This window comes from Agelaius tricolor, unplaced genomic scaffold, assembly GCF_023055355.1.
Source record: "Agelaius tricolor isolate 1412-34295 unplaced genomic scaffold, bAgeTri1.0.p SCAF_2, whole genome shotgun sequence".
Lineage (NCBI taxonomy): Eukaryota > Metazoa > Chordata > Aves > Passeriformes > Icteridae > Agelaius > Agelaius tricolor.
This window is the reverse complement of record NW_027269262.1, coordinates 59243050-59264607: the sequence shown is the minus strand read 5'-3', so window position 1 is coordinate 59264607 and position 21558 is coordinate 59243050. Positions and strand designations below refer to the sequence as shown.

General features: G+C 35.0%; 1 protein-coding gene across 7 annotated transcripts in view; it reads left to right on the top strand.

The window, feature by feature from the left end:
• Positions 1–21558, top strand: part of ASPH (aspartate beta-hydroxylase) — a 114424-nt gene that overhangs the window by 42975 nt on the left and 49891 nt on the right. For 4 of the 7 annotated variants that reach the window (XM_071420060.1, XM_071420037.1, XM_071420081.1 and 1 more), the window contains 9 exons: positions 582–641; positions 2512–2568; positions 3080–3124; positions 3912–3947; positions 7122–7160; positions 8496–8537; positions 9940–9993; positions 10975–11019; positions 20556–20597. In XM_071420060.1, coding sequence (XP_071276161.1) covers positions 582–641; positions 2512–2568; positions 3080–3124; positions 3912–3947; positions 7122–7160; positions 8496–8537; positions 9940–9993; positions 10975–11019; positions 20556–20597 — 420 coding nt within the window. The remainder of the gene's footprint in view (positions 1–581; positions 642–2511; positions 2569–3079; positions 3125–3911; positions 3948–7121; positions 7161–8495; positions 8538–9939; positions 9994–10974; positions 11020–20555; positions 20598–21558) is intronic. The other 3 variants (XM_071420075.1, XM_071420047.1, XM_071420066.1) reach the window with 2 other exon arrangements.

Here is a 21558-nt window from a genome sequence, read left to right as displayed (position 1 = left end):
GCTCTTTATTTGTACTGTTGAAATTTTTACCTATCTCTTAATATCTCTTGATACCTTTTGATAAAACCCATGTTATCAATGTCATTAAAAAAGTTTTGATGCCTGGAAGTGCACTGAGATTCTTTCTTCACAAGCAAACTCTTCAGTCAGAGTCTATTAAGCCTCCTTGTTTCTGTATCTCTTACTCATCCCACAGCACAAGTCAAAGTAGAAGACTTTGACTAGAGGAGAAATTCAAATTCCATTTACTTTAAGTCTTTGCAATTAAGAAGGCAAAATGAACATATTCTTCTTTCCTCCAATTTATTCAGAAATTTCTGTGGAGTGTCTTCTTTTTTTGAGAAAATGAGTATAGAGTTTATTCATATATACACATTCTCAATATTGTATATAAACAAAATAGTAACTTTTTTTCAGTCTATGTATACATATCCTGCTGCCATTAGGGGAAATTTGCTTAGAATTACAGCTTAGAAATATTACTGTTCTTACATAATATCTGTGTTATTGTTTACTGATTGGTGTTATTGTTTACTGATTTAAAAAATGTTAAAATTTGTGCAAATGTATTTATTTCTCAGATGCTGATCCTATGGTGGAAGATATTGGAGCAGTGGAGTCTGAATCATACGAAATTCCAGGTATCATTTTGTTTTTCTGTACTCGGTAATAATGGTTTTCTGCCTCAATATTACAATTTATATGAGAGAGAAAAATAGAAAAGGTTAGACTGGTTTAGAAATAGATCCTTTTGAATTTGGTCCTTTTCTCTCAATAACTAGTTGTTTTTGTCATGGAGAATTTTGCTTTGAGATGACTGTATCATACTTGCTGTTGAAGATCTTTATTACAAAAAACAGATGACAGGTGTGGAAACTGCTTTCATTGGTGCAAAAACATTTTATTTACTATGTGTTCCTGGCTGTTATCTATTATTGGGGACTAGGTAGGCAAATGATCTGTGGTTGTACAGTCTAAAAAGAGAGATTAGATTTATTGCTTATATTGTCTTCAGACAGTCTATATTACTAAGGTTCTTCTAGAATATTTTTCTTGGCATTAGGAGCATCCAGTTTTTTGTACCTTTCCTTCAGGACTGTTTGTTCTTTGTGGCTGACTCTGCTATCAGAGAGTGAGTCAACAGCAAGGATGTAATTCTGAACTATGCTTGTTCTGTCTTTCTGCACATCTTAATTAATCTTGAAAGCTTTTTGAAATTTGGCTTGGACTAATCTGATTACCTTATAGTCATCTTGATGTTATGCTTGATACCATGTACAATGGCATTAGCTCATCTTTCCCATGATGAAGGAGCATTAAGTGGATATTAAAATTTCCCTACTGTCCAATAAGTATTTTCTTCAGGATTCTAACCATGTTTCTTTACAGTATGGGCAGTCTCTTGCATTTACATTAAACATTGAATTCTATTTGTACCAGGCTTCTTATGTTTGATTCAGTGTTAGCTCTAGACTTTGCAGTTGTGTTTGGTGTCACAGATGTGACAGAAAAATGGTTGTATTTGTTTGATACAGCTAAAACTATTTCTTCCAAACTGTTTGTGGGATAACTGGTTTAGAATCCAAGCTATTATACTTCCAAAGTAAAAGGATAAGCTACTCTACCTTTGCTACTGGGTTTTCTCAGATGCATCATAGTGAGTATATTAACAATATTGAAAAGAATTGTAGTTATACAGGAAAATAACCCCCAAATTTAGCTAGGTAATGAAAGGAAGTAAATTGCTCTGAGATGACAAAAATAAAGTATGTATTGTCCAAGGTCAGTTTCTGGTTCATATCCCACCTTCTATAGATCCATCACCAAGGAAGCCTCCTGCACATTAGTAAAGAAGATAACTTCACAATTTTGAAGATGGAGGTTGTTTGCATTTTTTATTCAGATAAATATTAAAAAATACTGACAGAGACCAATGGCTCTCATTGCTCTAGTTTTGTTCTCATCTTATCACAGGGGTTCCATACTGTTTTCTCCTGTCACAAAAGTTTCGTACCTTCTTGGTGTTTCTTGTGGGCAGCTCCTCCAAGCACTATCTCTTTCTTCTTCACAAAGCAGCCAACTGACTCCAGTTCCCCACTCACCCAGCCACCCCACTCTTTTATAGCACTCTTCTTCTCATTGGTTACAGCTGTGGCCTGTTAAAGTCAGGCCTGTTCCTAATCTTTGATAATTGGCTCAGCTGCAACTCTTAGGGGTAAGATTACTTTTTACACTATCTTTATTTTCTTATATTCTATCCCCCTACATAGTTTTCCTACGGAGAGTATAGCAGAAGGCTGGAAGAGAGAGTGGCCCAACACCTTCCATTAGATTGCCATGTGTCAAGTTGCAAGTGTCAGTATATAGAGTTTTAGTTTTTCACTTTTCAGCTAAGCAGCTACATTTAGCCATTGACAGACTCATTATGGATACAAATTAAAACAATGAAATATTAAAGATATTTCATATTTTTAATTTCAAGATATTTATTTGTTCATATTTAATTTACAGCCTTAGATGATTATGTTGCAGATTTGGAAGAGAGAGTAAGCTATCCAGACACTCCAGGTTTGTAAATCTTCATTACTTCAAATGATAATAAAATCACACATTTTAAAATGTGCTACAAAGTGATGTGTCATATTGACTGTTTCTTCACAGTTTTGTTTTCAAATAGTTTTTAGATAGTTTAAAGTAGGCCTGATTTTTATGCCACTGTTACCATTACATTTGTGAGCACAGTACTCTATGAATCCAATCTACAAATACTTACATAAGTATTTTGTTCTGTCAGGAGTTTCCCAGTCTGATCAATGGATTGATTTTTCAACACATACTTATATTCCTAACTATAAGCCTAAATACAAATATGCATAAACTTATTGTTTTATGGTGTAGTTCCTGGCTGTATTTTATAATTCAGCTGTTACTTTCAAATAAGATATTGTAGTCTTAAGTCAGTATGATTGTTTCTTTTATTTTTGAGCTAAGTATGCGACCTTTTTAAGCTCTCTTGTGTTATTTAGCTGTTCCATGAATATTCAATTGGAATATAAAATATTAAATATTTCTATTTAAGGTGACTCTGAGATAATGCCAGAAGATGCTGTGGAACATTATGCAGGTACAGTCCAAAAATCTTCTTTCTTTTTATTGAAGATTCACTGAATTTTGGCCCCAAACCAAGACAATCACATACCAAAAAAAAAAAGTAAACCAAACCAACCAATCAAAGAAAACAAACCACAACAACACACAAGACTTTGGAGCTTCTAGGTAATATTTTTTCAGAATGTAAATTAAAAATGTAGACATAATAACTTCCTAAGGAAATGATGCTAAAGCCTACATTAGTACTACATCACTGTAATGTCAGCCAAATGGGCTGAATAATATTTTGAGGGTTGAATTTCCAGGAGAATGGGTATTGGAATTTTAAATTGTATAGAAGTGATTTTGTGGATAAAAAATAATTTAAATATGCCAGAGATGTTGTTGATAGTGTGATGTCAAGAAGAAAGTAGTATCTCTAAGTTTTTTTAAAAGCAAGTAAGCCATAACAAGTAGATGCTGAAATTATTCTGTAGAAGTTAGCTGTAAATATAAATAATTTATAAATAATTCAGAATCAAAATATTTATGAATATTTATGAACCGTATAAGAAAGCCTGCTGATATTGCTTTCTTTTTTAAGTCTGTCTTTTGATGCCAGAAAATCAATCAGCTCTTCTACAGGATCTGTTAGAAATCTTCACCTTTGCACTTTTATTAACTTTATTACTGTATGAACTACTATAGTTTCAAATATTTTTTAACCGAATAATCTTGACATTGTATTGTATTGTTTATGTGTATTTATTGTCTTAAAATTCCATTAATTTTCCTGCTCGTTTTTCTTTCTCTTTAAACAGAGGATAGAGTGCATGAAGATTACAGTGAAGACCAAGGTATGAATGCTGCTATATTTAGTGAAATTATAGGATCAAAATCTTTTGTTAATATGCAAGTGGAATTACTTTTAAAAAAAAAATCCTATGCTGCCACATTACTTTGCAAGTTCTCAGCTAAGATTTTGGGCTGTCTGTTCAAACTCCCAGTGTTTGTAATCAGTCAATCAGTCTTTTAACACTGGTCCAAGTGTAGAGTATGCATACTCATGCTATTCCCATGCTGGTCCTAATGCCATAGTTTGTACGTATGTGGAAGAAGAATGTTGAAGGCTTTGCCATGCCTTTTTCCTTGTGAAATCCTGCCCAGGTCAGATGTGGTTTACTGCATCTGTTTAGCTCAGTATCACCTTTTCATCTTGCCTCTGCTACCAGTTCTTTGGCAATTACCATTTTAGTTTGATTTGGTTGATGATTTGCTAATGATTGCTGAGACCAAATCAAAAAGTAAACAAGAAGAATAGTAGTCACAGCCTTGAAACAAAGGTGTGTGATTGTGATTCCCACTGTGATATCCTTCTGGAGACTACCACACTTCAGAAGAATTAAACATGCCTTTAAGGCACTCTTGTTTATTTCCCATGTTTATGTAACCTGAGCAAAGGACAGGGTTTCTTCAAAATATTTGCAACAGAAAACCTTGAGGTACATTCTTTGTTATCAGGAGGTAAATTCCAACATCCTCCTTTGGGATAGAAGTCAAAATTCCACTGAAAGACTTTCAGTGGCCCAAAGGTGTACTTAGCCCTTAGCCTGTGCAGAAAATAATTATTTGCCTCAGTTATGGTGCCCTTGACAAAATGCCTCAGCAGTAATCGGATAGAAAGGCAAGTGACTCTAGGTTTTTCCCAGGGCTTATTTTTTACTTGCCTTTCCAGGACATAGTTATTTTATGATCAATTCCTAATCAAGAATCACTTCTCTTGCTTCTCACACTTTGATATGAAGAAGTGCAACTTCTAATCTTTTCTTTTCATGCTCTTTCATATGTAGTGGTAACACAAACAGAAAATGCTTCCATGCCCTTGTGAAGAGACATCTATATCTCCTTTTTGACTAAGTTGATCAGTAAAAAGTAAAATTGCATCAGCTTTTTTTAAAATCAGTTCCAAAAGCATTTAATATTCTGCAATCTCTTCTGGCACCCCAATACAATAACAGTGAATCACTGTATTTTGTGACTCACAAAATACAGTGATTCATTTACTTCAGGAAGCAGCAGTGCCTCTCTGGACTGTAATGAGAGTTTTAAATAGTGTCAGATAAATCCCCCTACACTTTCTTTATTCTTGCCAGTCCTCTGATTTGGACAATAAGGAGAATAGGAACTTCCATTCTTTTTCTCAAAAGGAAATTGTAAGGTAGCATGTGACTGCAATAAAACTATTATTCTTGGCTATTAAATTGTCAAGCTTCTTTATGTAGTAGATTATTTCCACAGTTCAACATAATCCATGGAAAACTGCTTTCCTCTTGATAAAATTTGCCTTTTCACAACATAATTTTACCTTGCTTTCAAGTTCCACCTTGAAGGTATTCTGGTTGTGAGAGAAAGCACAATGCGTCCTTTGTACTTTTTAGAGGAATTTCATTTCAGAGCTCCAGCCTGGAGCAGTGGAGAAGAAAAAGACCAGTGAGATGAGGCTGCCTTTCTGTCACACACCATTTTTTTTCCTTCTCAGTTCAGTCTGAGTTCAGTCCATGGAGTTTCTGGGCATGTTCATGTGCTAGACACCATTTTAGCAGTTGCACCTGTTTTTCATCCCTTTTGTCTCTAGGCCTATCTTTCTTGTACCTTTTGACATGGTTTTGGTTGGATTGAAAGTGAAACAGATTCACTTTGTTTTTGGAGAAGAGAGATTTTGGTTCCGTTTTTCTGAAGTGAAAGAATGCTTGAAGCCCGTTGTGGAGATCTGAAATCCTTCCTCTCAAATGTGAAGATTGTGGTTTTGGCATGGCCTCCAAAACTGCAGTTGAACCCCACAAGAAGATTCACATTAAAGCCTTTAGATGCAGTTGTCTGTGAAATCAGCAGTACTGCTTTGAGTCAATTTCTCTTCCCCATTTCTATCACATGCTTCCCCTCTTCTGGCAAGATCTTCTGGTGAAATATTTTCTTCAATCCTGGTGCTTTCTAGAGTTCTCAAAGCTAAAGACAGTGCAAGATGATTGCTGGCCAGAGCAGTCCAATTTCTTTTGTGACTCTGGCTTTGTGAGGCTTGGTTCTTAATTCAGATCAGGAACTGCTCTAATAGGATCGCTGTAATCACATCACTGAGGTTACTGCTAATGTTAAAAATTCTTTAGTGGAAATAAGTGCCCACAGTGGAGTGTGTAAATGATTGATCATAGCATTTGGAATACAAGAACTCAGTCATTGTACATAACTTCCAGTTTTATGAAGAGTTTCCTACATTTTCTGGCCATGAAACTAGAGAAAAAAACAACCTTGAGATTTTCATTAGAAAGAAAGAGTTCTGAATGATTTTAAGGATATTCTATAAGAACTCTTTTTCAAAGGAGTATGGGGAGAGCCACACAACAATTAGTAACATACAACAATATCTTAAATGATACAACGATAATATAAAGGTGGGGGGTTTTTTTGGTTTTTTTAATGTTATGTAAATGGCCTTTTTCAGATGAGGATTAGTACCTGTTAGATGATTACATTATCCAAACTGAACAAACCTTTTTCAGTCTGAAATTCACAGTAAGTGTATATTGAAAATTCAGATAATGGATAGCATTTTGTCTATTTTCAGACATTATCTAAAATTAAATAATGAATATTCTCGATCTGTTTCTTCTTCAGAATTACAAAAATTAGACTGTGCAAAGATTAAATCTATGCAAAGATTAAGAATGTAGAAGAATTGCAGCAACTGTACAGAATGATAGATTTGTTGTAATTGTTTTCAACATTTCATCTGTGTGATAGAAGGTCTTGAAATTTCAGCTATATGTACACATATGGTTTGGGGTTTTTAATGTAGAATTTCTACTACAAGCTCCAGAAAGGCTTCATGTATCTATTCAGGCCCTCAAACCAGGGAAAGTTTTTTTTAATGCTTTTGCTTTTGTCATTAACAAAATAACTGTATGTTTAACCAAATTTTTAGAATACTTTGTGCATATCAACCACCCAGGAACTTTATTTTTCTTTCCTTTCAGAACCAAAACATGAAAAGCAGACTGAGACTCAAGATACAGGTATATACCTATATATATATATATACACACAAAAATATTTTAGGCAAATTAGCATAAAGATAATAGATTTAATTTTGCTGTTTATATGTATTGAAGCACACAATCTGTGTATGACCTTCAGTCATGCCATTACTAGTTATGGCAAAGGTTGATTGCAGCCTGTATCGTTATGAAGTCAGATTTTTGACTGTGAACTGAGAAACTTTGTTCTAATATGCCATCCTTGAGGATTCATCTTGAAGGTCTCAGCTGACACAGTCTGAGGCTTTTAGTGGACACCTGGACCACAGTAGTTCATCATAGACACTGCTTCTTGTAATGAGCCCTCCTGATAACCCTGCAACCAGTGTGGAAGATCATTCAAAATGTACAGGCTGTCAGTGCTAGCTCTGCTGTGATGCAGACCTCTTGCTGGAACTTTTGTCTAATTAGTAGAAGTAATTTCAAATTATTTGTCTGTAGTATTCTCTCTGAGTTCTGTATACTTTGTTGTCTTGAAATGCCTGCTCTTTTGAGGGTCATATCAGACAGCTGACTGAAAAAAACCCACAATCATTTAGTTTAGAAGGAAGTCAAGAAGTTCTCTAGTGTAAATAAATGGTAACAATCTGTTTTGTCGCCTTTGTTATCATAATCTTAAGAGGACAGTCAAATGAATTTAAAAAGTGCCATATTAAGAGAAAACAAAAATAAATTATTTTTTCTGTAGAATCCATTAAGTTGTTGAGTTCCTTTGTTGTGCTTCAAGAAAGAAATTAGGACTCACAAATGAATTGCATGTTTATCCAAATAAGACTTTTAAAGTTTATAGGTATGCAGGTTTTTTTGGTTGGTTTTCACTATGTCTAGGAGATGGAGTTGATGCTGCAAAGCAAGAACATGGGAGTACTTGAATGTATTTAGAAAGATTAAGAAGTGGTTTTAAAATTTCAGTTATCCTATCATAATCCAGGCAACAATTGTTGAAAAGGTACAATTGAAATAACTAGCTGATGAATAGAAGAGCTATTTAGTGAAGCAGAAAAGAATATTTAAGGTGTATTTTTTCCCCTGGAATTCATCAAAGTGTCTGCTTGTTAATGTCAGGTAAACATGTCAACCTGCTAGCTCTGTTCTTTTGTGTAGTGTGTAAGTTCCATTGCTTGAGGGCTTGACTTCATTATTGCTCCAAATTGAATGTATTCTTAGCTGTTGAGGACGGGGTGAATGAAGCCACAGGGCCAGGTATATATTTTATAATTGTATCTTAGTGTTTTGATGAAATAGTTATGTTTGAAAAACAGATTTTAAAAAAACCAAGCTGATTATACACTTTTTCCCTTTTTATACTTATAGAGGAAATTAATGAAGATTTTGATATTGCTAAAGACCTCTCAGGTATGAAATTTTATAGCTTGAAAAAGCTTTTTTCTTCCATTTATACTTTATTAATATAATTTTAAAAAATAAACAAAACAAAAACACAGCTGAGAATAGAATAGTGGAATAGTTTGGATTAGAAGGGATATTTAAAAATCATCTAGTTCAAATTCCCTGCCATATCTAGGGACATCTTATTCTTAGTCAGCTTGCTCAAAACTCTGTCCAGAGCCTGACTTTAAACACTTCCAGGGATGGAGCACCCACTACTGCGCAGGTCAACCCGTTCCAGTGTCTCACCACACTCATCATATAAAGTCTCCTTATGTCCAATCTCAATCTCCTCTTTTTCACTTCAAAATCTGTTGTCCTGTTGCTACAGGTATGAGTAAAAACAATCTCTCTCCATCTCTTTTACAAGATCCCTTATTGAAACCTGTGGAAAGGTCTCACTGGAGTCTTCTTTTGTCCAGGCTGAGCAGTCCCAGCCTGTCAGCCTGCCTTCCTAGGAGAGGTGCTCCAGCCCTCTGATCATCTTCATGGACCTCATCTGAACCTGTTCTAACAGGTCCATGTCTGTCTTGTACTAAAAACTCCAGAGCTGGATGCAGCACTCTGTAGGGGATCTGGGGACAGACTCCTCTTTAGATGCATCCACAGATGCAGTTGGTCTTCTGGGCTGGGGGTGCACACTTTTGGCTCATGTCCAGTGTTTTATCCACCAGAATATCTAAGTCATTCTCCACAGGGATGCTCTCAATCTCTTCTTCCCCCGGTGTTCATTGATTTTGGAGGTTGCCCTGACCCTGGTCTTGTTGAACTTCATGGCATTTTTATGAAGTGCTTATTCCATTGCTCAATTTGAAGCTGTCTGGTAATTTCCCACATGGCTACTCAGAAAGGTTATGTTGTAAATTTTTGTTTGCTGTATTGTTCTTGAAGAATTTTAAATGAGTACTGTGTTAAATGTAATTTAAAGATCTGCTCTAAGAAGTTTAAAATTTTGTTAAGAAGTTTTTCTCAAACATGATGTTGGTTGAGTCAGCTAGAGGAAAGTGATCTAAGCAGTTTAGCCTGAGCACTGTGTGTAGGATTTAATGCTATATTTATTAAGGTTTTCAATTTTAAAAAATGCATTCTTTTATGATTAAAAGAGATAACATATTGTTTCACTCAAACAACAATTGTAACTAAAATCCTTCTGGTGTGTGCAGTAGAAGTCCTACTTCTAGCAGGTAAACTTTTGGATGTGAAATGCATTTAGTACCGTTTTTCCTACTCTTCAGTTATCTGAACTTGTTAGTTTGTAATTTAAGTATTCCTTTTTGTTTGATACTAATTAAATTGTGTGGTTGCTGGGAAATAAAAACAAAATTATGAATGTAAAGTGAATAACTTTCAACACTTCTTTTCTATCTAGGAATAGAAAGTAAGCAAACAGAAGATGATGTGGCTATTGAACCAGAGGAATCAGGTTTGTATATTGTGTTTTCCATGCATTTGCTACTTTAAAAATTAATAAATGAGAATGATAAATACTATGGAATAAGATTCTATGTTGCAATAAAAATACATTCATAAGTTTTTTCTACAGTTGTTCTCTTTCAAGGACAAATATGTCTGTGCTCTTGGAGTCTAGCATCTTGGGCTTTTTAATGACATATTTAATGGCTTAGAAAGCACTCTTCAGTTTTAGAAGTCAGGAGTGCTTTTTTACAGAAAAACTGGTACCGATAAAAATGACCATATTTGGTTATATGATGGAACTGAAAATATCTTTTCTATGCTCTGTTTCCCATCAGCCAGTCAGGTGTGCATACTCAGGAAAGAGGGTATATGTAAGGAATCAAGTGGAATGTATCCTAAGCTTTGAGCTCTTTATTTATGGGCTTCCCAAATCAGAGACTGTATTTCCCCTCCTCAATTCTTCCTGTTATTTACAACCAGCATCCTGGCTATTGTTAAGTTTTTCTGGTGAGCCTGTGTCCTTCCAAGCATGTGTGCAGACTTCAGTCTGTTAGCAATAGTAACACTAGGTGATGTGTGACATGTCTAATTTAAACATACATATAGAAATAAAAAGTAACTGAATTTTGAAGTCAAGTATTTCACAGTTACAGCTAGAAAAATAATAGGTATATATGGATGTTTTCTAAGCCCATACTGTAGTAGCATGTGAAACTGATATATGTGTGCTTTGGATAGTACAGTTTCAGAAATCTGAAATATCATTTTTAAAACTATGCAGTCCTACAATAGGCTCATTGGCCTACTTAAGTATGAGTCTTTCTCTTGGAAAAAATTAGCCAAAGAAGAAATTTGCATCCCACTTCTGTAAAAATAGTATTACAGAGCAATCTTAATAGGTCACTGTGGAAAAAAAATAAAAGGGGGCTTTTTGTAAATATTTGGGAAGCAGTTGAGTTTGAATTATATTTACATTTTTTATTTACAGAAAAACCTGTTAAAGCTGAAGATTATTCAGATGATGTTCAAGTGGGTAAGTCAATATTGGATGCTTGGTTTTTTTCCTAAAGTGAAGCTGTAGCTACATGGAAATTAGTAATCAAATTACTTTGCAAAGGGTTATCATTATTGTCAAAGTTGCTTCTTGGTTTAGAAGCAATAATTTTTCTGTTTTACTTGATAAATGCCAATGATAGTTACTGGGTTATATAAAAGCATTCCAAATAAACTAGGTAGTTTTAATTTAGAATTTATTTTTAATGATTTCAGATAGAACTGAATACTTTTGAAAGGGAAATACAACAATTTCAGGTCTCAATATGCATGTGCTTCCTCTCCAGAGCAATTATCATGGACAATGACAGTGTTACTTCTCCGTGTGTCAGTTGGATCTATTGGAATCTGACTGTGGCACATTCTTTGGGCACTGATCTGGAAACAGGGACTGTTTTGTCATGCCATCACATTTTTCTTGGCATAACTGATTTTAAGAACAAGAGCACTTCCAGTTCTTCCATCTGTTGCCTGACAGTAGTAGACATGGATTTTACCAAAACCATTTTTAGCACACATAAGTGGCTTCTAAATTCAAGAACTGCATTATTGTTGCATTTCTTGGAGTTAACTATTGCAGTTTGCTAATTTGATGGCTGTACCAAACTAGTTGTGTCGCGTGGAGCACAGAGTTGTATCTCAGGGCAGTATATCAGAGAACCTGCAATCCAAGACCTCTAACAGCTGTATTTTTGTTTTGTGCTGGTTAGCCTGACCCCCTTTCTGGGTTAGTTATTCTTTGTACTATGCAGGAGCTCTTACAAGATGTAGTGCCCAGGGAGTTCTGCATTGTTTTTTTCTTCCTTACAGTATTTGTAGGTTCTTAGTCACGCCAAAAGTAGCCAGAGAAGTGATGAAAATCCAGGAGGCCTTTTGTGGTTGTCCAGTACAGATTGGAGGCATAGTTTAGTTCATGTTTGAGTTTGTATGCTGAACCTTAGCTGAGGTGGTTTGAAATGCTCCTATTGGTGCATAACTGTGTTGTCTGCAAGGTCTTTCCAAGCTGTTTATCACAACAGCCATGTGGTGTGTTGGAAAGTTTGAAGCCATAGCTATTATTTAATAGATGCATTAACTGAAAGTGTTTTGTTTCATAATGAACATGAAGTGTTCTTAACCAAAGCTTATAATCAGTGTAGGAACAAACAGTAGTTATCTTTGACAGTATGGGCAAGAAGTTCAGCAAAGGTAATCTTCACTCAGTTTGTTATGCATTAAGTTGGAACTGGGGAAGAGGAAAAGATGTTTTCTCTCAGAAAAGGTTGCTGTTTAAAGTTAAAATAACAAAAAGGCCCTTAAGAAGTATTACAAAATTTCAACAGTAGATACTTGCGCCACACAATGTCAGTTGAGGATATTGAGATGATTTTTGAATTAAAGATACTATTTTAAATTTCAATTCAGCATAGAAGTGCCAAGTTGAAATCTTGGGGTTTTGGACCATATTTCTATCAGTTTTTTGTATTGTAATTTATGGCTCAGTCTTGCAGCTGTAAATTAATTTTTCTACCTTCACAAAAAAAAACAACGACTTAGGTGTTTTATATAATGGTGATGGATTTTGAAATATGCCATTTCGAATCATAGCATCATTTAGATTGGCAAAGACCCTTAATGTCAAGTCCAGCTTTAGACCTACAACTGGCAAGTCCACTACTAAACCGTGTCCCCAAGTGTCATATCTACACATCTTTTAAATGCCTCCAGGCTGGGGACTCTACCTCTTCCTTGGGCAGCCTGTTCCAATGTTTGACCACCCTTTTGGGGGAGAAATTTTTCCTCACACCCAATCCAAACCTCTCCTGGTGCAAGTCAATGCTGCTTTCTCAAACTATCTCTTGCTACTTGATAGAAGAGACTGACCCTCACCTGGCTACAACCTCTTTTCAGACATTTATGGAGAGCAGTAAGGTTCCTCCTGAGCCTCCTTGACTCCAGGCTAAACAACTCCAGCTCCCTCAGCTTATGAGACTTTGCTCCAGACCCACCCCCAGCTCTGTCCTTCTCTGGACAAGCTGCAGCACCTCAGTGTCCTTCTTGCAGTGTGGGGCCCAAAACTGAGCACAGGATTCGAGATACAGCCTCCCCAGTGCCAAGTGGAGGGCAATGATCACTCCTCTAATTGCAGATGTATTTGCAAATAAGATGGTAGAATTGAACCTAGTTATCCACTCTCCTTTTGTCGTATTGTGATACTGAGAGACTCCTTGACATTTTCAAACACTGCTAGAATGAGAAATAGCTTGTTCTACTTGGAAATTGAAGGCATCTCTGAATAAATCTTTTATTCTTTTTTTTACCTGTGGTTGTTTTCAAAATTAGTGCAACACACCATTTAAATCACAAAATTATTTTGACATCTATCCTTGCACATCTTTTGGAAACACATAATAGCAGCAGCACTCGAAGGAAGGAATTATTTTCTTCTTCCCTTCATAAGGAAAAAGTAAGAGAATCAATCAAAATGTGTTTTAAAGACAGTTATTACTGTTATTAAAGACATGAGTAATTATTAGATGTAGTACAATGTTCATGATCCTTTATTTAGGAGGTAGAAAATGAAAATAATTTGATCAGCACAAATTCTGAGCACTGCACTAAGTTAGGAATCCTTATGATTTGTGTAGTTGTCTGGGAACCACTCTGAAGGCAGAAGAACCAGTATTTATAACTTTTTCTAAAAATCTTATTGTTTCAGCACATAAAGTTCAAGTAGCATTTTGGGAAACTGACAAAAGAAACGTAGGACAAACTACTGACAATGAATAAAATTCTATTAAATTATTAGTTCTTCTGCTATTAAGTATATTTACATGGGATTTTTTTTAATGTGACTATTTCATTTTGAAAGCAACATCTCTCTCAAATTTTCCTCTCAGATTATGACATTCACATTTCCTGGTTTTCTTTTATATCTTCTTCGTGATGGAGGATTCAGTATGGGAGATTTTGTTGTCAGGAGGCTTTCTTCTTTGTTTGTGATTTTATTTCATCAGTTGTTCAAAGCTAATATTTCCTGTTCTTTAAGCAGTAGCAAACATAACTTCAGGTAGTGTAAAAGAAATTCAGAAATGTCACTATGTATTCCTTATTCTTTAGTAGTTTAAATTATGCAATTGCATTTGAAGCATGGTGGCACCAGTTTGTATCAAGTTTGGAGTAGTTGTTTGGTTTTTAGCTAAAACATAACAATTTAGTTTTTTGGAAAGAAAGCAGGAGATAGCTCAGAGATTGAATTTAGGAACATTCTGATATCACCAGGGAAAACACTGGGTGTGGGATTTGAATATGCTGGAGTGCAAGTCAAAAGTTTTTTGCTGACTTCAGGGCACATCACAAGAAAGTTCATACTAGTCAAGTACATCCTTAGGTACCTGTAAGTCCGGTTTTCCAATTCTCTGAGTTTACTTCTGAAATTACTGCCAGTATTCTCTTCCAGATGTAGGATACTTCTGCTGTTATAATCTGCACTTTTATAAACCAATGGACTTTATAAACTAATGGTTTGATAAACTAGCTTGAAGTATTACTGATTTGGATTTTCTGGCTAATCATGCTTTACACTGGCACATAAATTGCAGTGGTTGTGATAGAGTGGTACTTGCTGGACACATATTTTAGGGAGACATTGCAGGTTTGGGGGATACCATTACTCTCTATATTTGCTTGTATGTCTTTAGATTTAAAATATCTAAGTGTTGCTCCACTCCTCCCCTTTGCCTTGTATCCTTGCCATTTTTAAAACTCTACATTTATTTTACCAACTGCTGAAACCCCTTATATGTAGAGAAGTTTCCACTTTAGAACCTTGACCCTTCCTCATTCCCTGGCTCCTCTTTTCTGGTTGCCTTTGACTTTAACAAATAAAACCCAAAGTGAAACCAACACTAAAAACCAAACCAAAACCAAAATCAAAATATTTAAATGGATTTGTGGCCTGGCCTAGATATTCTTTACAAGGTAAATAAAGTGCCATATGGTGATAAAAAAATTACTGCCTGGAAAAATACTTAAAAGTTTGTTTCCCACCTTATACAGCAACTTTGTAAATATTCAATAAAGTAGCTCTTAGAAATGATAGCTTTTTCATATTAACTAGTCTGATACAAAGTTGCATTTTTTAGCATTTAAGATTTTTTTGTTGTTGTTTTAGAGGAAGTTGTGTTTTGGTTGGTCCTTTAATATAGATTTCCCCTTATTTTTTCAGATACTTAAAGCTTCAAAAGAAAAGTCCCTACATCAGGAGGACCAGTCCTAACCATACGCTACAAAAGGGGAGCAGATGGTTGAAATAGACTTTATGATGTAATTACCAAGCAGTTCAGGGTTTGGGGAATGAACACTAAGATGTTGTAAATGGGTTTTAGCCAACTGTCATTTTAGTAAGCATTTTTAACACTTGGATGTTTAGTTTACATTCCTGTCTGATATTTTTTTTTCCCTTGGTCAAGTTTAGTGAATTCATTATTTTTCTTCTGTGTTTGTGACAAAGTTACAGCTTAGAGCTGCATTTCATGTACTGTTTAAGCAACTGGTAATATTCTATTTATAACATAGCAGCAGGTACATTTTTTTCAGATTTTAATATATATCTTTTGTTGTGGATTCATACAGTATGTACAGAGCAGTTTGGTCAAATGAAACATATGATGTTATGAATTTTTAAATGTTTCATAACTGCTGATATAGAATACAGACTAATTGCATTTTATTAAAGAACACTAATCAGGCACACACTATGCTGTGAAGTTTGACAAATATCTTTTTGCACTGATGTTATGTCAAAAGTTAACGACATGAATTTCAGGTGATTTTTAAAATACCCTAACAAGGTATAAAATGTGTGTTTAATTCATACTAGTAAAAGGCCAGATTACAAAATTAGTTTTCAAAAACCTGTTATGCATGAATTAGCACTTTTTATTTATGCTCATCTGAATTTTTCAAGCAAAAATTTCGCGAGACTACTAGATGCTAGCCTGACCGAGAGTCAGTGGAGATTGCAACAAGACTGAGTTGCTGGAATCAGGTTGAATTCAGTTAAATTATTCCATTTTGGTTCACCTACCAATATAATGATCTCAAAAGCTGGCTTTAATAAGCTTTATATTCAGTAAATTATTTTAAAAGTCAAATTTGCATAAATATTTGATTTGCAAATTTTATTTTAATAAAGTACTTGGAAATTCAACCTTAAAAAAAATATGATGTCAGAATTTAAGACCTACTGTTATGAATGCTCTTAAAAATGGTACATCTGAAATTTAGGTACTGTGAGTGATTTAGAATTTTAATATAACAGGTGTGCTTTTTACCTGTTCTGTGCTGCTGTTCCACAATTACAAAGACATATTTTATTCTTTGATATTTTGCATGTGTTCCTTTTTGGCTCAGGAATAATTGCTGTGATTTTAGGAAGTTGCCAAGCCTGTTACAGGACCTTAGGAGAAGTAAAGTAAGATAAATTTATAAAAAGAAAAACCAATTTGGTAACCCTAACAGCTGGTTGCCTTTTGGTTTACAGGAAGACTTTCAATTTCTGTAACACTGTTTTGAAGTCAGGGTTTTAGATGCTTACATTTGTAGTGAAAGGGGCATCATATATGCTTGCCCTTGTTCTGGGCTTGGGATGTCAGTAAGACTCCATATGTGACATCTGATCAACAAATACAGATGTCCCAAAGTGATATCTTTAGACTTTTCAGAAAAGCAATAATACTCTTAGACTGTGATGTGTTTTGGGATGGGATATTCTAGTAAAATTACCTGTGATTGTGAATTGCAGAGCAATAATTTTTACAAAGCCATATTTTGTGAGATGTCTTGGGAATTATTTTAGAATGGTGAATGGAGGACTTTTTATATAACAGTGGCAGCCTATTTGTAGAATTATGGGACTGTGAGAGTATATTACGCTGTGATTGAATTTTAGTATTTTGTAACTGGGTATGTGATTTTACGTGCTTCATGTTTACAAAAAAATGCCAAGCTAAGCAAGGTCAAGTGGACTATTAAAAATATGTATATTTAAACCATTTTAATGTTTGGCTGCAATAAAACACAGAAGAATATCTTTGTCGTTCTAGTGTCATTATTTATTCCCAAATGTGTTAAATATTAGCTATAGGGATAAATATTTGACTCAGCCACTGATTAATATTTTTTTAATTATGAATTTGAATATTAAAAAATATATTTGAAAGTATTGTTTACAAGGGGCAAGTAGCAAGTAAAATAAATTAATTTTATTTCTGGCTGCTGTTATGTGAAGGAAATAGACAGTATGCTAAGGTCTGTGTCTTCTATAATTGTGTTGTGATTGTCTTTTTGGAGTATTGACATTCTGCAACCAGCTAGGCCTGAATTTTTTCCATGAAACATCATTTCTGTTTGTAACTTATAATGGATGAGATAGCATTTCTTAACAAACACAAATGTCTGGGAAAAGTGATATATCTGTTTTGCATACAGAATATTATGGTTATGGTCCATAGTTTAAACCAGAAATCTGATAAGGTCCATGCACTTCTGTGAAAGCAAAAATCTTCCTTGATCTTTTCAGTTTTCAGACACCTCCATAGCTTTAATGGTCTGGTATTGCTGAATAGTAGTTTAAGAAAAAGTCAGAAGATTACCTTTTCCTTAATATTTTCACATTGCTACCTAGCCACTTGTTATATGTCAGTGAATCTATGAAATCTTGGATTCAGTTCCTTTTTTTTTTGAAATCACAGGAAGAAATAGCAGTAAGCAAAGAGTAGAATACTAAAGTTGTATTTTAATACTGCCAATTTACTACAGTTTAAGTGACTTTATAACATTCTCTGTAATTGAAAAAGTACCATATCATTGCACTTCTTTCTAGGAAGTAAAGAAAATGGCTAAGATTTCATATAGTAAAGATACTGAAAAATGTGATGATTTAACCGAACATCATTTGTAATTTTACATGTTTCAAAAATTACATATCTGTAAATAAATTGTGTTGTGCATTTATAGTGTTGATTGAGATTCCTGTAAAATCTCCAGGGTCTGAAATACATTTTTAATTGTGACTTGGGTTGTTCTCATATGCAGTCAAACATTTAGTTGTAATATGAAAAATAAATTTATTCTTCCTGATAGAAACCTGCTTGGGAGTCCCTGGTGCCTTCGTTACATACTGATAGCACTCCTAGCCTACAGAGATTAGCTAAAGCTGTTTTGTCAGTGATTTTCAGCTTTGAATTATTTTGCTGGATATGAAGACATTGCATAAAGGATGAGAGTGGTTTGAAAAGCTAAGTTTTTTTTTGTTTGTTTGCTTGAGCTACAGTTGGTTTAAGTTGATGAAAAAATAGTCTCAAGATTTATTATCATATCCCTGTCTTTGAGAGAGCACATTTTTAAGCCTTTGTCAAAAATAGCATGATTAAAACCTTTTGCACCATTGAAATATGCTAGGGATCAGTGTGGAAGGAACAAAGCAATATGTGCTGAATATGATGCTGAAGTGAATTCTTAGTGAAGTGTGAATTCTTAGCTTCAGAGCTAACAAGATCAAGTTGTGATGAATTTCAAAAGCAGCTACATAGGAGGAAAAGTGGGAGTATTTAAAGATCATTGGAGAGGCTTTGGTGAAGTCAATGGCAACTAATCTAGCAGAATACAGGTTGAAAATAGTCTGAGATTTTGGAGAACTGATTCTAGTGCATAAATAGCTATAGAGGGCTGTAGGTTATGTTGCATGAGTCTCAGGAATAAAGATATGTGAAGCCAGATGAGAAATGGGAGATGGGAGCAGGCTTTAGAGTGATGAGGTCATATACATTGTTCTTGCTGTAGTGGCAAAGAAGTTGCAGAAGTAACATGAATGTCCAAGATTGGCCAAGGTGTGGAAGCAGGTTATCCAGTGACCTAGAATGAGGTAGAGAGAACAGGTCAGGTGAAAATCTCAAGTGTTGCCGATAAAGGAGAGGATATGTGGAAAATGGGTGGGTAACTAGCATGATGTGTCATGGTAATGGGAGGTGGTAAAAATAGAAATATGAGTATATGAACTGGTTTGTGTGAAAACTGTACAACTAACCTATTATTTCATCTGGGGTTGCATTGTTGCTCTTTTTAAAATGTAGTGTTTTGGATGACATATAACGATTTTATTGATTGTATGATATGTGCCAAAAAATACAGAAGCCAGGGTTTTAGGAAGTACTGCACAATGCTTTCATTAATATACTGCTACAGTAATAATTGTTCCTAATATGTAATTGACCCTATAGATCTTTTGTCATTTCTTACAATTTAATTGACAATCTAGATCTCATGATGTAATTGAAGAGGTGAATGACTTTCAGCATGACCATATTTATTTAATTTACCATATAATCAAGTTAATGCTCATTCTGTCTTGTACTGAATATAAATTAGAGTTATAGTGTCCATACATTCAGGAATAGCAGTTGTCAGCCTATAGTCAAGGGTGAAATTAGAGTGTTAAAAAATTTGCTTTCATGTGTGTGCATAATCCAGTTTCTTCACTAAAAAATGCCATGTTTTTCTGCATTTTAAAATGTCATATTCACACTATAATGCTTCTGAGCAGTCAGTTTAAAAAGCAGTAAAGACTGAGTATTCAGAGGTGTCTCTAAATTACTTGGAAATTAAAGAAAATGTTTTTTATATATGTAAGAATACCTCAAAATTAACCACTATATGTTAAAGAGGATAGTAACTAGCTAAAAAGGCAACAGACCTCCCTATTTAGTGTTCTTTAAGTTTATTAGGAGGAAATACTGGAAGCATATTGGAAAAAAAATGGAAATGGAAATGGAAACAGAATAACAGTATTAGAATTGTGAGGCAAGATGCTTTTTATGTTATAGAGTAGGGCAGGATCAAAAAGTGGCTTGGTGGGGGGGGAAGATCTTTCTGTATCTACCACCTTCATGAAATACACATACATTATTTTTGTCCAGGATTTAGTTTGTCTTTGCTACAGGCTGTCCTGATGCTTAGTTAACATCTACCTCTGCAGTCAGATGTTTGCAAAACATGTTACATTGTTTTAAAAGTTGAAAAAAGACAAAAGCTTCCAAGTGGCCAAGTCACTTCTAAAAATGAGACTTAAGTACCTGATTGATTTTGTTTTTCACATTTTAACCAAATGTATTGTGTATTAAGTTAGTGTTTCCAGTATCTTTTAATTAGTAAACAGATTTTGTTTCTTGCAAAATAGCTTGCATTGTAAGTGTATATCAACAAAATCTATTAAATATCTAGAGGAGAAATTCTGTGAAATGTTTTGTGATGGAAGCAATATTGTCATATTTGAAGCATCTGCAGGGAAAGACCTTTTAGGTAACTATATAGTTCAGAAAATGATCTATGGTTATTTTAAAAAATAAAAATGAAACAAAAAATTCCTGTTGACTCAATTATGTTTTGAGTATAAATTGTAATTTTCTTGTATCTCTTTCCTATCATAAAATGTTAGCATAAATTTATTTCAATGCAATTATATTTTTAATGTTCTAGGGAAAAGTGAAAAAGAAACTGAACAAGACAAAACAGAAAAAGGTAAGTCTGAAAGTAACATTCTGTTCTGAATTCAAAGCCATGCTTTCTGGGAGGATTGATTTAAATCACACTAAAGACTAGTGAAGCTTTGCTTCAGTACATCTCATGTAGATAAACTGGAGTTGAATAAACATCCAGAGAGCATGTACTTTTATAGGTGAACGCTTGATTTTTTCCAAGGCAGTTGGCACCAAAGTATGCCAATCAATCTTACCTGGTTGCAGAATGGAATGATAGAATTGTTTAGCTTAGAAAAGACCTTTAAAGTAATTGAGTCCAACTCATAACCTAACACTGAACCATGTCCCTAAGTAACACATCTTTTAAATGCCACCAGGACAGCCTGGCAACCTTTCCGGTGAAAAACTTTTCCTCATGTCCACTCTAAACCTATCCAGGAGCAACTTGAGGCCATGGCCTCTTGTTCTATCCCTTGTTACCTGTGGAAAGAGACCAACCTCCACCTCACTATACTCACTCCAATCTCCTTTCAGGATGCTGTAGAGAGCAATAAGGTCCTTCCTGAGCCTTCTTTTCTCCAGGTTAAACACCCCTAAACACTCCCAGCTGCCTCATCAGATTTGTGCTCTGGACCCTTCACCAGCTCCGTTGCCCTTCTCTAGACATATGCCAGGACCTCAATGTCTTTCTTGTAGAGAGGGGCTCAAAACTGATCCCAGGATTTGGGTACAACCTCACCAGTGCTGAGTAGAGGGGGACGATCACTGCCCTGCTCCTGCTGGCCACACTAATGCTGATACAGGCCAGGATACCATTGGCCTTCTTGGCCACCTGGGAACAGGCTGGCTCATCAGCTGCTGTAGACCATTGCCCCTGGCTGCTTTTCTGAAGGGCAGCTTTCCAGCCACTCTGCCCCAAGCCTGTAGCATTGCACTGAGTCATGGGATGGTTGTGACAACTCCTGCAGTTTCAGGCCTAGAATGTTCAGTGTCATACTCCT